The sequence below is a fragment of the Artemia sp. Qi Xiang Cuo genome, chromosome 7, assembly GCF_049724085.1.
Source record: "Artemia sp. Qi Xiang Cuo chromosome 7, ASM4972408v1, whole genome shotgun sequence".
Classification (NCBI taxonomy): domain Eukaryota; kingdom Metazoa; phylum Arthropoda; class Branchiopoda; order Anostraca; family Artemiidae; genus Artemia; species Artemia sp. Qi Xiang Cuo.
In genome coordinates, this window is record NC_142800.1 from 64,632,979 (window position 1) to 64,651,103 (window position 18,125).

Below are 18,125 nucleotides of genomic sequence, written 5' to 3' on the forward strand. Positions count from 1 at the left end.
TCCGGTAAAGATAAAACCCCAGTTACTCGCCAAAGAGGGGTCTATCAAATACCATGCGATTGTGGCAAATATTATATAGGTAGAACACACCAGAATTTAGAAAAGCGTATACAACAGCATAAAGATGATATTGTCAAAGCTCTAAATTCTAATATTTCCACTGTTTCATCTGATTCTGCATTAGGCAGTCATATTTTTTAAAATCCTAACCACCATGTACTTTTTGATGAATCTACCATTATTAGCAATGACCTAGTCATAAAACAGGTAGTCCGAGAAGCAACTGAAATCAGACTTCAGATTAGTAATAATATTTCCTTAAATAGGGACATGGGGGAATATGCACTAAATGATCTATACACAAATTTAATTAAAAATGATCTTAAAAAATATTTTAAAAACCAATCGACATTAACACAGAACTGATCACAAAGACCTTTGAGGTTAGCTACCAAAAAGGCTGGATTAGCAATAAGAACGTGTTTTAAATTATTTTTCTTTCATCTCATTGAATCACCTTGTTTTACCTTACTATTTACCAGTCCTGGTTGAACTTCGCTGAAGTAATGATGCTAGGACTGCTTTGAAATTTTTTTTCACTTTTTTGGTTTTATTGGTCGCATATTGTGGTGAGTCTTTTTTCTTATATATATTTTTTGTCTTGCTGAGGACAGTCCTTGGACATAGGGCCGAAATATTCTTTCAAATGATCTCCACTGTCTTACAAAAAGATTTCCCTTTTGTTCTTCGTACTTTTGTTGTTTGTCATGGAAAGGCAGTGTGGTCTTCGTCGCTATTTACGCATAGAACTACCAGCCAAAGGCAAAGTATCAGGATATCAGCATCTGCACTACGCACGACCTCATTCGCCTGTATGCGAACGTTTGGTTTCATTTGTTGTTATATAGAAATTAACTCGCGGGTTGAATTAAGCTGTTCATTTGGTATATTTAATATTAATTCTAACATCAATTTGATAAGCAAGAGCAAATTTTTCAAAAAGTATGTTGTTAAACAAGACTCTATTCTTTAATTGGAATTTTAACAAAAAAAAAGTCCACAGAACTCTTTGCAGATGACTCTACATTCCAATTCAATACATTTTTGGATTGTACATTCTATGCAACTACTTTTTTGTGCCAATAAATGGACTGAAACCAAACTATACAAGGTCAAGATAAAATGACTTAGCATTGGTATAACTCATGCTGCTTCACTTAATACACTTCTTATGCTGCCTCATTTAAACCTACACACGGTATATAGTTCTACGCTAGAGCTAGCGTAGTGCTCGTATCTTACTAATACAATAAAATTAGTAATTTGATCAAATCCCTAACAATCATTCTAAATGATCTAATCGTATAACTAAAATACCTAGGGAGTTGATCAAATCCCTAACAACAGTCTTAAACGATTTAATGAAATCACTAAAAATCTCTTCGATTTGATCAAATGAGGGCAACACATGTACATAAAGAATACTGGGACGTGAGAAAAAATATTATCTAGTAGCTGCGTTGTTCTTTGGACTCTTAAGAAAAAAAAAGACATAATTAAACTAAGTATCCAAAACGACCACCAAAAGGCACATCAGACTGAAAGCAAACAATCCAAGACTTTCTTTAACATTATTTCATGTTGACACTCAACATTATTCACTTGGCATTTATATCCCAAATCAATCGTAAGTTGTATTCTAAACACAAGGAATTCTATCACTTATCCCATACTGAAGGTCTTATTTACATAATGTAGCATAATCACCAGTGTCAGGTATTAGTTATTGGGGCGAATTCCTGAAGGATCGCATCAAAGGTACAAGGAGGGAGGGAGGGCCCGCTTGCCGTAAAAATGGGTGATGAAGCAATTCAACAGCAGTTGCTCTCTGTGTAGGATCTCGCACTAACATTCTATCAAGGAATCCCTGAAGTCGGGCTGATACCTGAAAATAAATTATGTGTTAGTTTGATTCCCAGGGTACAGTAACTGATGAGAGGGGATTACAAGTCTATTTAAATGCGAATCAAGAGATAAATCTTGAGGGAGGAGGGTCTGTTACACATATGGAGGTACCCAACAAATTGACAAGACATTGAACCACGTTTTTTTAATGAAATAAGGCTATAAAAAAAACTAATAACTAGCCTAACAACTATTATCCTGTGGTGGCACATTAGGTTAATATCTGCTTGGTAATTCAGGGTCCGGGGTTCGATCCCAGCCGCAGTGAGACTGGAACTTGTCCTTGTTATAAAAAAAAACAGCAACTGAAATATCGACAATTATCAAAGCCTATGCGCAATCAATAGCTCTGGAGAATCTCTATTCCTTTTTTTCCCAACCATTATATTCAACTCAATCCAAATAAGATCCTTTGTTCTAAAATATATACATGAGTTGAAGCTATGGATAATGCCAAAGAGCGAGACTGCAGGGCAGTCTGGTTTACTATATCAAAATGTGCAATTTTAGCTAGTTTTAGGATTGATGAGTAGGTTTTTCAGACTTTGAAAATAAAAACAGGCATTACCTACAGCAGTTTTTGCAATATTACCTCCGGGGTATAACTGTTGTCTATGCCAAAAAGCAGATGGTGTTGACAAATGATTAGATAGGCTATTCAAATCTATGAGAGATACGCAAAAAAAGGCAAAAGTAAACAAAAGAAAAAAATGAATAAAACAACCATTACCATCTACCATCATTAAGCTAAATCAAAGAATTAATTCCAAACACATAAATGAAAACACAAATTAATCTTTTGGAATCACCTATATTATTTTGACATTAAATAGGGCCTAAAACATTAACGCCACTTTTTCCAAAAGTAGACTATATCTGTGTACCCACTAAAAAAAAAAAAAAAAAAAAAAAAAAAAAAAAAAAAAAAAAAAAAAAAAAAAAAACGCACGAAAGTAGCTTACAATCAATGAGAAACAGTTTAAAAGTTTGAAATAAAAGATTATACTAACTTTCAAAAATTCCCAGTTAGATCCCAAACAAGCTTGGCTAGTTAAAATTCAGACTTAAAGAAGATACAAATGAAGCTTATTTCGAATGATTTATTTCTACTGGATAATGCTACAATCTCGGTGCGTAAGCAGTTCCTGAATTCCTGCTAAAAGGATTTTAAAGGCACTCCCGATTCCTTTCTTATCGACTTCCCATAATCTTCGGTCTAGTTCAATTTACAAAAACGAAGTGTCCTTTTCCATGAACTCTCCAATTAGAAAGCATTTTTGAAAAGAAGGCAATAGCACTAGACCCAAAATCAAATATTCCAGGAAAACTTGACTCCATGAGCGGTACATATTAGAACAGGTAGCGCCATGCACTAAATCATAGAATGAGTTTTTTTTTTAATTAGCAAATGACGAGGCGGGCTGTTTTAGTCTAAGACTATATTGACAGCCTTTTCTAGAAATTTTGCATATAGCCAGCGAGTTAAGAATAATACCAAATAATACCAAAAATTTTAGAACAATCTCATCGTTTCTGTTTGTTCAGGAGTTTCAGTTTCAGTTATAAACATCGTCAGTTTCACTTAAACATTGGATTTTGTGAAAATGTCTTGGTAAACAACGCATGAAACAGACAAGGGCCATGGAGTCAAAGATTGGTGACTTCTTTTTTGATGCAAGATGTAAAATTTCCTGTCTAGATTTTCAAAAAAAAAGAAAAAAAGAGACAAATCCAAGAAAAAGAAAAAGGACAATAACAAATATAATATTACAACAGTGAAACCAATTTTTGAGTAAAAGAAAAATGCAACAAAGCAAAGAACTAATTGGTTTAATGATATTGGAACTAAAAAGTACTTAAATGATAACGTGCCCGTACAAAGTTATAGCACAAAGAAAAAACTGGAAAAAAATCCTAAGAACGCCTAAGGCTGGGTAAGCTCTCCATTAATCAGCATAATTTAATAAATATTTATTCGGTCGAGCCCTGGCACTCCATGCTTGTATATATGTGATTCTCAAATAGCCCAGTGGCATAGCTATTGTGTTATTCTTTAGTTTTAAGTCATGAGGTGGCAAATCAACAATTCCAATTGACTTAAAAAATACTGGTCTTAATTCAATTTCTTCTTCCTGTTTTATCTTTCACAGGAAAATACATTTTATAGGATTTTTATTCTCCTGTGATTCGTTGTGATTCTCGCCGTTGCTTCTCTTGTACCCTGAGATTTCGTTTACAATTCGATGTGATTATCGCTGTAAATTGTTTTCTAACCTTAAACTTCATTGTCCATCATTTTCATTTGTGATTCGTCGTGATGCTTGTTATCGCATATCTTCTTACTGCAGACCTTTTTGTGCTTCATTTTCGGTCATCATAACCTCAGACATTTTTCTAAGCCTGCTGTTTTAGCTGTTCGGATTCATTCATCGTCTTGTATTTTGCATGACGTCAAGGATGCCTAATTTTTTTTCCCAGTTTTTCTCAAATAATTATATTTTTCCTTTATACGTTGTTATATAATTCAGTAGCAACCAGGCATGTTCCATTGCATATACTCTCTGAAATATCAAAATTACGCCTTAGCATAATTATCGTGTTATTCTTTAGTTTTAAGTAACAGGGTGGCAAATCAGCAACTTCAATTGAGTTAAGAAATTTTTGTGTGAATTCAGTTCCTCCTTCCCGTTTATCCTTCAAAGACACTAAAACTACACGTTTCTACATTTCATTGCAACTTCGACTTGTCTTCTAACCGCAGATTTTGTTTTGCAACGTTTCCGTTTGCAATCCAATATGAGTCTCGCTGTCGTTTGTTCCATGCCTTTTGCTTTAGAAGTTCCAATTCATGTGCCATTTTGTATAATTTTGCACGTGTCATAAATAAAAAAAAACGATACTGCGAAAAAAATATGTAATTCGCTCTTTAAATGCATATGGAAGTAACGTCATTCACAAGAAAAAAGGTTTTCCAAGATCAAGGTTCTAAACTAATCTTCCCAACCTTGTGGACCTATCTAAATCATTTTTTGCACGCCAGGAATTCTTAGTGTGCCAATTATCAAAAAACAAAAAACAAAATGGAGCAATTTTCAAGAAAAAATGCATAAATAAATATATACTCTTGAAGAGCTGTAGCTGGGTCCCTAAGAATAATAAACAAAAGAAGTAAATAGATAGAATAGAGGGATTACCTTTTGACAATTTCTTAACTTAGGTGGTGGCATGTCTCTTATACGCCTCATTGCTTGAAGAGGAGGTTCATTGAAGAAGGGTGGCTCCCCGTCAACCATTTCAATCACCATTATCCCTGAAAATAAATAAAATAACACCACCATCCAATATAATGTTGGTACAACAGCTATTCGTATAAGACGTAGTGTACAATATAGAAAATATCCAATAGAGGACAATTGCGCATAAGAATAGAGCTGTAATCTTATTCTAGGTAAGCCACGAATTTCCACTACAGGTAACTGATTGCTTTCAGCAGTGAAACGGGCCGAACCGAGACCAAACTTATGGAATGGTTTAAGTGATCTAACCATAAACAATAGCACTTTTCTACTGACAAACCCGATTTTAAAATAGGTATCAGAATTATCACTGGACAAAGCAGTTTATGAAAGTGGATTGCCGTAAGGCAAACTGCCAAACAAAGAATTTATGCATCCACAATTCAAAGCCGACGATTCGCAAAAATCCACAATCTTGTTTTAGACAAGATTATCGAATCTACAATTATCGAATAAAATCGAAACTCACAATCAAAGACTCGCAATCCCGATGACCAGCGGAAAAGGCCAAAGTCATCAGATCTTGATTTCAATCTTTCATAAACACGTAGAAAGAAAACATTTACCAAACTGCAGTGGGAGTGACTCACGCGTTAAAGTTGAAACCAATCCACACCTTTGAGCCCTATCATATCACGTAATTCGTCTTAAAAAACTGTCAAACGTAATACGCTTTTTAGAATGTTTGTTTTCTCTTCAGCTCAAAACGATATCAGAAAGAACAGTTTATTTTTGTATTTAAACTGCCTGTTCTACCCTTTTTAGCAATTATGGACGTGCATACTTAAAACTCAATCCTCCGGCATCCCATTTCTGTACACCTATGCCAGACCGAAGACAATTTTAACAACTAAAGTAAGTCTAATTGAGCGAAAACTAGTTGACTTTCCTAATTGGCAAAAAGCTAAAGCTTAATACCATAATAATTAAAATTTATATACCGCTTATTAACTTTCTCCACACCACTAAATTAAACACCAGTTGCTTCATTAAGCATTGCGCGTTGATAAAATCTAGTATTCTTAATCACAGTACCTAAGGACCATATATCCACTTCAGGACCATAGGGGAGACGAGATATTACTTCTGGAGACATCCAATAGGGGGTTCCCACAAGTGATTTTCTTTTTGGTAGCTCTTGAGAAACTTGTGCGCAAAATCCAAAATCAGACAGTTTAACCTGAAAAATAAACAATTTGTTTTGCTCATAAAATAAGTTTAATCCTAAATGCTGAAAAAGTGATAGTTTCGGGGTTTTCCTAAGTTACCCCAAAAGAAAATAAGTTCTCTGAAATCTCCCTGAAAATGAACCCTTTTAATAGTGGCCCCATTTCTGAAGGAACCATGGTAAATAAAGGTAGTACCATTACATTCCTTATTTTATACTATTTCCAAATAACATGGTTACTTTTTTGGACAATACACCCCCCCCCTGGTGATCCCAGCTATAACCCTAGGAATATTTAAAGAACAAAAAGAAAACACTAAAACAATGAAATTCTTACTATATAATATTCAAAATGTCTATATTAATCTGATTGTTATGTTTTCTTTGACTGTAATCCACATTTTAATTTGAAAAAGAAGGGAAAAAAATAGGAGTATGTAAAATTTCTTTTTTCGTGATTATGGAATCCTCAGTCTAGTTTCTCTCATTACTACAACCGAAAACAAAAAAGCCTTCAGGAAATACACATATAATTCTTTCAAGTTATTCCATTTGGACAGAAACGACAATTTTTAATTAATAAGAAATAGCGGCATATATATATATATAAAAAAAAAAAAAAAAAAAAAAAAAAAAAAAAAAAAAAAAATCTGAGCTAAAAACAGTCAAATTTGAAAACTATAACATCAGCTAGTTTTGTAGAACATAAGAGCTATTAGATTTATAATTTATTATTAAAAAATTATAGAATTTATTATTAAAAAATTATAAAATGTATTACTAATTAAAACAAAAAACTTTCAGAGATTAAAGCTTTTAGGCCAATCAAAAGCTGATACATCAGCCTTTGATTTTAATAAGTGTACACGCAAATGTTAAAGACAATATTTACAACATAAGCAAGATTAGGACTAGGAATACAAAAACCTAGTCAACCAACCGTTCAAATATTCTGTGTGTAGGCCTTGCTCCCGGGAAAACAGCAGAATTTGAAACCAAATTCCCCTAATGTACTTGGTGATATTCCTTACATACACAAACACTGGGTGAAACCTTTCAAACCAACTTTATGTTTTGTATCTACTGCGATGTTTGTGATGTGTTGATTACTGTATGTGGTGTATGCATCAATGAAATATAGTGTGATGGGTTTTGAAAGAAACGAATAGCAATAAAGTCTAATTTAAACCTTAGATCAGAGGTTCCCAACCCTGTGCCCGCGGGCGCCATGGCGCCCGCGGAATGATTCGTATTTGCCCATCTCTCACAATTCGACAGAGAATTTTTGAGACAATAACCACTGATGGGGCGCCAGCAATGATGGGTAAAAACAAAGTATTTATTGCCCTCGGGATGAAGGATGATTCATTTTCAAGCTTCATGTCCTACCATTGTATTATCCTCCAGGAAGCTCTGTGTTGTAAAAATTTGCCATTTGAACACGTCATGAAAATACTTACAAAAATAATCAATTCTATTAGAGCAGCTCCTTTGCAAGACCGACTTTCCAAGGCCGATAAAAGAACATGACCTTATTCTGCATACTGAAGTACGTTGGCTCAGTAAAGGAAAGGTTATTACAAGATTTGTGAGTTTAATGGAAGGAATAAAAACATTTATAAACAATAGAAAGGAAAATTATGATGAACTAGCTGACTCTGGCTGACTGGCTGATTGATTGGGGATTTCTCACAGACGTCATGGAAAAATTGAATTCTTTAAATTTGGAGTTCCGGGGTAAAGACAAAAGCATAGCTGAAATGATAAGCTCTGTAAAATCATTTAAAGATACATTGAATTTGTTGATTTCATATCTGCAGATCAATTCTCTCGTGCATTTCCCACATATGAAGAAAATGCTAGGTGGCAATAAATTAAATGGGACACTATTTATTAAGCATCTTACAAGAGTTTAAAAAAAACAGTTTGGAGAGACATTTTTACAGTTTAAACATATTGATCCAATAGTTTACTTTTGTATCAATACTTTTACTTGCCAAATAAATGTTACGTAAATAGCCGCATATATTGCAGATTTTGTTAAAGGTAAGACAGAAGAACTTGAGTTAGAAATTTTGGACCTTAAGAATGATATTTTGCTAAAATCCTTAATGTCAGAGGACCTTTGGAATGCAGTGGATAAAGAAAAGTTCCCATTGTTGAAAAAAGCGGCATACAAAATTGAATCATTTTTCGGTTCGACATATTTATGCGAATCATTGTTTTCAAATATGAACTTAATAAAACCAAGATATAGACCTCGACTCACCGATGAGCATCTAAGATTGTCTGCTAACAGGATTATTGTCATACGCTCCTAATAATGAAGCTCTGGCCAATGAAATGCAATGCCAAAGATCACATTGACTTTATTATATTTTTTAATTAATTTTTTTCTTTTTATTTGTGTGTTTTGTTTACTTTCTTTACGTTTTGTAAATACATTTCTCTGTGTGTATGCAATTTGAAAAAAACGCCAAATAATTTTATTATTTTGAAACATTTTGTTTATTATTCATTAATACATTATGACTATAAGAAAATACGAAAATAAATTATGGGAAAATGACAAGTTATGAAAGAAGTTTGTCGATTTAAAATAGGCGGTGCCCGCCACCCTACCGATATTTTAGAATGTGTTCTAGAGTAAAAAAAAGGTTGGGAATTTGCTTAGATTATCAATAAAATTATGGTATTAACAAACTAGCCCAAAAGATTATAAAAAGAAGGAAAATTAGCGAATAAAAAAGCGCAATCTTATCATGACAGAATTCGTAAAGCCTGTAAAATCATGGCAATAATGTCACAAGTGGACTCTACCTCAAGGCCAAAGACACACCTTGATAAGGTCCAGAAGCTGCTGGGCATGGCTGACTCTAAGGAAAGGGGTTACCCGGTTTAATCCGCCCCTCCCTCCAAAAAAAATAATTACTCGGCTCATACAAGAATAAAATATCACATGAGGACAAATTTTTGTACAGAGAAACCTTCATAATCACTAGCCTTTTTTGCCCCCCCCCTCTCGAACAAAAATCTCGATAAGGCAGTGCTGTTGGGTAAAGATGTCTACGATTTTGTGTTATTAACAATCAAGGTATCCCTGAAGCGTTATTAATGGTAAATAAAAAAAAGATTTTTCCACCTGAAAGTAAGGAGAAACATTAAAACTTAAAACGAACAGATATTATTCCATATATGAGGAGGGTTATCCCTCCTCAATACCTCACAATATTTTTTCTTAATACACAATATTTTCAATATTTTTTAAGACTCTCAATAAGAGTCACAATATTTTTCTTCAATTTACTGGACAGATAGATGCTCAAATGAAACCTGTTGAATGTTTTCTTCAGATTGATACCAATTTCGGTAAAGAGGACTGCATATCACAGACTAGACTCAAAGGCCTTTTAAATTTATATACGAATTTATTCTACATAGGAACAAATAATCTATACAAAGAACAACACAGCTTTTAAAAATGTTGGCTCTTTTGTGGAATCAAAGCATGTTATTTAGGTTTGAGAAAAATTTCCTTAGAACACGTTTATAAACATGTCTAAAAATATTTATTTCTAAAAAAAAGTTGACTTAGTTTTTAAACAATAAAAAAAAGTTACACTTATTAATCTATTTGTGAGACAGGATAAACAAAAAGAAAAGGATGGATTGCTTTTTCATAGTTTTATGGGGAAAAGTGTGCTTTAACTTGACTGGTTTGTGCCTGTGACACGTTTTTTTATGCCATTTCCTTTATTTCTTAAGTATATGACAGAAAAAGAAGCCTAATGACCCTTTTTGAAAACCTGATTCGTCCTCTGGCGTTCCAGTCTGAAATTTTCGGAAATTAAAAGGAACGAATACTAAAACGAACAAAGAGTCACAATATTTTCACCAAGTAATCCTTGTATCTCGAACCTTTTCCGTTTACCACCGTTGAAGATCCCTTGTTATAGCAGTTCTGTTGTACATATACCAAATACTTCAAGTTAGATACCTTGTTCTTGTTAACTAACTCTATTGTTGTTAGTTTCCTCGACTAACATTAAATGAAAAGTAAAGTTTTACGAAACGGGAGTTTTGAACCGGTTAAATAGGTGTCAGAACGAAATCACTCATATTCACAGCATTCACGTTTCGAACCAACATACTTCAACGAACTTACATTTAAAATCATGTCGTGGCCATGGGTTATCTTTTATAGTGTATGCACAGATAGAGATAATCAGGACCAATGTAGGTATTCTTTTACTTAATCGATGAGTAAACAATTAAAAAATACTGATTAAAAAGTAGTATAGGAATAAGGAAAAAGATATTGTTTCTCAAGGAATAATGCTTACTCGACCATCGCCAGTCAATAATATGGAATCAGATTTGATATCCCTGTGGATAACTCCTTGAGAATGGAGATATGCCAAAGCTTTGAGACATTGTTGACAAACTGTTGCTATTTGATCTTCGTCCATGCGAGAGTGCGTCACAACGTCAGTCAACGCCCCTCCTTCTAAATATTCCATCACTACCCATAGCTCATCACTGACAAGGTAGCTGTCAAACATTTGAACGATATTTGGATGATGATAGTCTCGCATAATAACAACCTTAAAAAAGAGGAACAAGTCTTAAGAAAATAATTAAAATAGCAAAGAAAAATAACGAGGAAATAACAAAGGAAATAACAAACTTAAAGAAAAAACGAACTTTTGAGCTTTGCTATTCTAGGTAATTATTTATTACCATAAATTTTAACGGATTGAACGACATTGCCCATATACAGTATGCACAAACAAAATTGGTTGATTTGATGTCAAACTATATATTTGTTGATGTTGTTTAATATCAGACTTGCAAGTGCAAAAGTGGAACAATAATTCTTTAGCGCTGGGTAGTTCATTACTCTGAGCAAGATTTTTAGCGCCTAAAACAATTAAAGCCATATGCGTCCTTCCAAGTTATGATTTTCATCTAACTTCAATCCTCTAATTTTACAAGGGTAAATATAAATTTTGCAATTGTAGCACAGGAAACGTTCTACAGGATTATTATATTATATTTACAAAACTTTAGTTTCAGCTGCTTTTACTTATCTTCTATAGACGTTAAACTATTTTTTTTGTGCAGAATATGGCTCAAGCAAGAAATAGTAGATACAGCAATTGAGACTTTACTTCAAACGACCAGTAGTCTCTCCTTTAACAATTAAATAACAATAATCTTCCACAAAACCGCATTTTAGAATATAATCTCGTGAAAAAAAAACACCCTTGCTGCTAATTGAACGCGCAAACTTGATTTTTTCTCAAGTAAACTTGATCTCGGAAGTAGAGCCTTGCATGGTGTAAACGGGCCTCAAAGCCTACTTTTAAAATAATTGAAGTACATAAATTGCCCTCTTTTTGTAGAGCTTTTTCGTATCTAGGAGATATTGACGCAGTGGAAAGAAGACCAAATGTTACGCTTTTCATGTCCTGGCTATAATCAGGTCGGCTGGATCTGTGACTTTTCTTAGCTGGATCTAGTAAAGAAGGAACCCCGGAAAATCAGGCAGCAGAGTCAAAATACGTGTTATATTATCTCGTCAAATATACATGTGTTACACCATCTTGTATATGATGATACAGTTTTTGTAAAAAAAATTGCATTTTATTTTAATAGTATGTTTTTGAAACTTACATCAGGTACTAGATATAGCGATTTCCTTTCAAGTGAGCCCTAAAACAGCTATCTATGATGTTCCAGAACCCCGCTAGTGAAAAAAAAAAAACAAGAATAAAAGAGGACAGATCAGTACTACCCCTGCAAAAAAGTGATTTTCCTTGTTGTTCAAGGTGGGGGGGGGGGGGGGTTCCGGTGCGGGCTTTTCGACAATGGCGATTCCAATTATGTACTTTAGAAGAGGACAAGACCCTGTAGGCAGACAAACATAAAAAAGAAAAACAGATCCATACCACCCTCCTAAAAAAAAAAAAAATTGTTAGACTGGAATCCTTCATCCGCAGAACGTGTTCTAGCCATCTCAACTTTTCTCTCAGTATAGACTTTCTTTAGTGGACTTTTTAAAACAAAAATTATTTTTCGAATGATACCTCTGCAAAAAGAAAAGCCAAGTACCAAGTACCTTGGTACTAGTTTCTAGTACCTAGTACTAGAAAAAAAAATTCACTGTTTATGTTTAATCACTTTCTATGGATCTTATAGAAATTATTTCCTCAACAAAGTTAAAAAACTTTAAATAAGCTTATTTATGATTGAATAGAAATTTAAGCGGTTTTTCATTATCTTGGTCTAGTCTGGGTTGTCCAGTTGTCCAAAACAAAGCTAATCAATTAAAACAAAGGAATTGTTGACCTCCTATGCAAGTCACAAAGAAACAGCCAAAATACTACAACATTAAAAATTCTACCCTAAGCCCAATTCTGTGTCTGACAAACGGAACGAAACAGCTAAATCACGTAGTATAGCCAGTCAGGATTCACATCAAACAGTTCGTGGTAACGAACTGTAAGTAAGGAGCGACCCGGCTCAATGGTAACCGAAACTCTAAATAATGGGATTTTGATACCAATAGATACATCAAAAGAATAAGATTTTAATACTGATTTCAAATATATAAGTTTCATCAAGTTTAATCTTACCCATCAAAAGTTAAGCGCCTGAGAAAATTTGGCTGATTTTCGAAAAAAGATGGAAGACCCCCTAAAAGTTATAGAACCTTAATGAGAATCACATCATCATATTAAGCGTACTAGAGAACCCTACTGTGGAATTCTCAATCACCTATCTAAAAAAATTTGGAATTTTGGATTTTTTTTTGCCAGAAGAAAGATCACGGATGCGTTGTTATTTGTTTTTTGGGTTTTTTTTTTCCTCAGGGGTAATCGTATTGACCCAGTGGTCCTAGAATATCGTAGGAGTTCTCATTGGAACGGAAATTAAAAGTTCTAGTGTCCTTTTTAAGTGACCAAAACAAATGGAGGGCAACTAGGTCCCCTCCCACGCTCATATTTTTCTCAAAGTCACCCAATTAAAATTTTGAGATAGCCATTTTGTTCAGCATAGTCAAGAATCAAATAAATATGTCTTTTAGGATGACTTAATCCCCCACAGTTCCCAGAGGAAGGGCTGCAAGTAATGAACTTTGCCCATTGTTTACATATTGTATTGGTTATTGGTAAGTATACAGACATTTTCAGGAAGGATTTTTTTCTGGTGGGGGGGGGCCTAAAGGAGGGGGTTACTCGGGAGAATCTTTCAGTGGAGGATGTTTCTTTGGAGTAAGGGACATTTCTATGAAGGGGGTGCCGGATTTCCAAGCATTATTTAAAAAACGATCAGAAATTAAATAAAAAAAAACAAGTTTTTTCAACTGAAAGTAAGAAGCAACATTAGAACTTAAAACGAACAGAAATTATTACGTATATTAGGGGGTTCTCCCCCAAGTCAATACCTCGCTCTTTACGCTACAGTTTTTTTTAGTGCTTTCAAAAGAGCTATCTATTCTAATTAAACGGCCTTTGTTATTCAGGGGTTTGGGAATTAAAAAGTTTTTTAACTTTTAACGTAAAGAGCGTGGTATTGACTAAGGGGAGAACCCCCTCATATACGTAATAACATATACGTAATAAAAAAAACAATAAAAAAAAACAAGCGATACGGCTCAATAGTAATAAAAACTTTTAAAAACAGAATTTTGATGTCAATAAATGTATAAAAAAAATGGGCTTATTCTGCTGATTCTAAATATATAAATTTTATTAATTTCATTATTACTCATCAAAGGCTACGAGCCTGAGAAAATTTACCTGATTTTTTAAAGAGGGGGGAAACATCCCCTACAAGTGAAAGAATTTCAATGAAAATCACACCTTCAGATTTAGCGTATCAGAAAACCCTATTACAAAGGTTTCAAGCTCATATCTGCAAAAATCTGCAACTTTCTATTTTTTGCCAGAAGAAAAATATACGAATATAGAAGTTCGTTACGTAAGTTAATTTGTAAGTTACGTCAGAACCAAATTTAGAGACAGCCATTTAGCAAAAGAAAAGTAAAATTTTTATGCAAATTTTGTTTACTTATTCAGTGACGGTGAGCCAAAATAAAAGCTACATTAACTAAAAACGATCAGAAATTAAATATAAAAAAAACAAGTTTTTTAAACTGAAAGTAAGGAGCGACATTAAAACTTTTTTAAGTTTTTAGCGACATTTGACTCTGTCTCACAACTTTATTTCTTAAAACAATAAAAAACTTTAGCGTAAAGAGCGAGGCGCTGAGGAGGGGACAGCCCCTTTCATATACGGAATAATTTCTGTTCGTTTTAAGTTTTAATGTCGTTCCTTACTTTCAGTTAAAAAAAACTTTTTTTTTATTTAATTTTCTGTAAAACCCCAACCAGCATGAAAACTTAAACAAGCATTCGCAACGGAGATGGAACTAATCAAAGTTCTGTTATTACAAGGAATTGCAAACCCACTAAGCTGTATCCGACAATGTATTTTATTATTTCAGTCAGCAGCAGATATCATCTTTTCACAAAAATAGAAAATATTACTTGTACTTAGTTACTACTACTGCTGCTATTAATAACAACTCACTGCAGCATCGAGCCACCTGAGGCTAACACAGCAGTGCACGCTCCTTCTCCATACCAATCTATTCGAAGCTTCATTCTTTACCCCCTACCAAAAGATCCGATTTCCTTTAAATCCTTTGTTGCAACCTCTTCCTAACCCATTCCGGGACGACCTGCTTCTTGTTTGGACCTAGATGGATGGCCGAAAAGGACAATCTTTGGCAATCTATCATCCTTCATCCACAAATCGTGTCCTAGCCATCTAAACTTTTCTCTCATTACAGCCTTTCTTACCCAGGACGTTCATAACCAAGAATTATCTTTTGAAAAGGAGCTCTGAGGGAGAAAATTTCATCTTCTAATTACGTAGATTTTGCTCAATTAATTACCTCGTTGAAGAGAAGTTCTCTTCTTTGTTGACGTCTCAAGTCCATTTTCTTCACTGCAACTTGACGGCCAAGACTCCTATCATTAGCAATGCACACAATACCTGTTGAGCCTTCCCCAATTTTCATAAAATTATCTAAATTATTACGAGGATCTCCTGGGTTTACAACCATTTGAAGTGTAGCTCGGAACTGTAAATAAAGAAAAGTTACAGTAAAAGGAAAATAAAATAAGAGAAAGAGTTGCATTATTTACGCCTTACCGAAAACAAAATTCAAGGTTTCAGTTTGATCATAGTTTTGAAACATTCGAAACAGTTCAAACTTCAAGCAGCTCTTTTTTTATATATAGAATGCAATTTTTTAAACGAATAAGTCTGGCTTCATTAGCCTGATCTGCAGTACATGAAAGTGAAAAGTATCCAATATTTTAAGAAAATAGAAAGAAAAATTTTACCGTAAATATGAATTTTGATCTTTTTCGAAAGGATTTTATAATTTAGCCTATATTTAGCTTGTTCTTTGGGTGCGACCCTACAGCAAGAAAAAGGCAAGTTAGTGCTCTGCTGGGGAATATTTTTTTTATATTACTATTTTTTCTTATTATTCATTTTTTCCTTACTTTGTACAGTGAATTTAAATCTAAAGATGCAGAAAGGAAATTATTAATTTTCTCTTTATACTATTTCCGACTGCTTGGTTTTGGGTAAACTTGAAAGATTTAATTTATCGATATGCGGATCTTCATTTTCATAGTTTCAAGCTACCTGGCCTCGAGAAAAAGAATCGGTTAACTTAAAACAACCTTACTATGTAAAAAGATTTTAATTACATACCAGTTTCTTTTTTTGATCACATTAACAGAATGTAATAAAAATCAACTTCAGCTAATTTCTGGTCAAATTCTGATTTTAATTTTTTTTTTTTCTTCTTCTTAAATAACTTATGATTTATTGTATTTAAAAGCTTTTTATTAAAAGCTTTAAAAACATTTATTAAAAGGTTTGGTGTTGCATGAGAAAAATAATTATAAATTTTATTTTCCAGATTATTATGTATTCTAATTATTTATTTGTCTGACACTCCTAGCATTAAGTTCAACAATTTATTTCATTGCAAGGATCACGTTCCCGGGAGGGGATAAGCTTACAGAGAGGACCCCTCCTCCTTCCACCTGGTGAACGGTGATTAAAGAAAATACGTCCTAAATACTGCAAACGAAAATTTGCTATTTCATTGATTTTAATTTTAGCTTTTTAACAACTATGAAAAAGTAGACAAAAGTTGCAAGCCTAATATTTCGAACAATCGCATTTGTATTTTATATGACAGTTATTACCCTTGCTTTTCTAGAAAAGCTAAGTAAAAAGCAGAGCGTACGAAAATTTATGCCACATTCCCCCCCCCCCCTCCCTTGACAAAGATTTGGGCTTTGTCCCATTCAGAGCGGATACACGATACGACCAGGATTATTAGAATTATTTTCTGAAGTTTCCAAAAGAAAGTATTAATTCATAAAATATTTTAGTGTTATTTTCTAAAAGCTAAACATAAAACATACAAACACCACTACTATACCAAGGACATTGAAAATGAATATATATATATATATATATATATATATATATATATATATATATATATATATATATATATATATATATATATATATATATATATATATATATATATATTTGAAAATTAGAGAAAAAGAGAATTAAATTTTAATGAAAAAAAAAACTCCATATGCGGTTATGTAGTTTTTGTAGTCACAGGCACCAAAATGTATAAAAGAAACGTTGATGAAAAATCAACAATAAATAAGCTAACTTGAAAACATGTGACAACAATAGCTTATGAAGATGTAGCCTTTCTTTGAAAGTGTATTTGTTCTTGGGAATCAAAGGCAGACAAAGCTTAAATTTTTACGGACGACAAGCGTTGCTAAATTTCAGTAATTAGTTTTGCTTATTCATTTTAACGCTTTAACTTGGCTACACTGATAAAAACTTAGTAGCGCCTTAAAAATGTTGCTATATTGACACAACAAAAGAAAAATAATATACTATCGCTGTTTTCAGGTATGAATAGACGTAAGATGGGTCCAGGAGGCAAGAAAAGTTTTTATTTTGATGTCCTTGGTATTTTAAGAAAGCGAAATGTTTCCTACACTGAAATAATAGTATCACTAAACTGAAATAAAAGAGGAAAAAAACCTGTTCATGGGTGAGTCTATGTTGATCCTGGCCCTTTTCTTGTCTTCCACAACTTTCATCACTCTCAATTGGTGATGGAACTTTATTCTGGTTTTGGTCAGTACCTTGGGAACCAGAGGAGCCACCACTTTGGGCGCCAGGGCTTGGCCCAGGAGGTTGCGCCTTGATTGGTGGGTTCTGAGTATGAAGTGTTGCACCGGGTTTAGGTGGAAGCTGGTGAACAGGCGGAGGTTCACTAGTTACCTGTAAACCGAATAAAGAGAGATGTAAGAACAAAATTGCGAACAAAACTATTTTCAAAATTCTAGCTATCACAGAATGCTTTTTGAGCATTTTTCTTCAAACGTAAGTGATTATGAGACATAATAACCGTAAAATTAATTATAAAACTAAATTAAAGACAAATAGATAACAAACATTATCCCCCAGATTTATTTTGGGAGATTTATTTGGCTCTTCGTTTTTTCTCTTTAAGCAATTTCAAAAAATAAGCTATTTTATAGTGGTATTTCAATACA

At 33.5% G+C, this 18,125-nt stretch overlaps 1 protein-coding gene across 4 annotated transcripts in view; it reads right to left on the reverse strand.

Annotated features, from left to right (window-relative positions):
• Positions 1 to 662: 662 nt before the first annotated feature.
• The window catches only part of mbt (serine/threonine-protein kinase PAK mbt), a 95,076-nt gene continuing 77,613 nt past the window's right edge, over positions 663 to 18,125 (reverse strand). The window contains exons 5-10 of one of the 4 annotated variants that reach the window (XM_089091659.1): positions 17,608 to 17,850; positions 15,395 to 15,583; positions 10,773 to 11,033; positions 6,297 to 6,441; positions 5,160 to 5,275; positions 663 to 1,945 (exon numbers count right to left, since the gene is read on the reverse strand). In XM_089091659.1, the coding sequence (XP_088947785.1) occupies positions 1,784 to 1,945; positions 5,160 to 5,275; positions 6,297 to 6,441; positions 10,773 to 11,033; positions 15,395 to 15,583; positions 17,608 to 17,850 (1,116 nt within the window). In that variant the 3' untranslated portion in view covers positions 663 to 1,783. The remainder of the gene's footprint in view (positions 1,946 to 5,159; positions 5,276 to 6,296; positions 6,442 to 10,772; positions 11,034 to 15,394; positions 15,584 to 17,607; positions 17,851 to 18,125) is intronic. The other 3 variants (XM_089091658.1, XM_089091657.1, XM_089091660.1) reach the window with 3 other exon arrangements.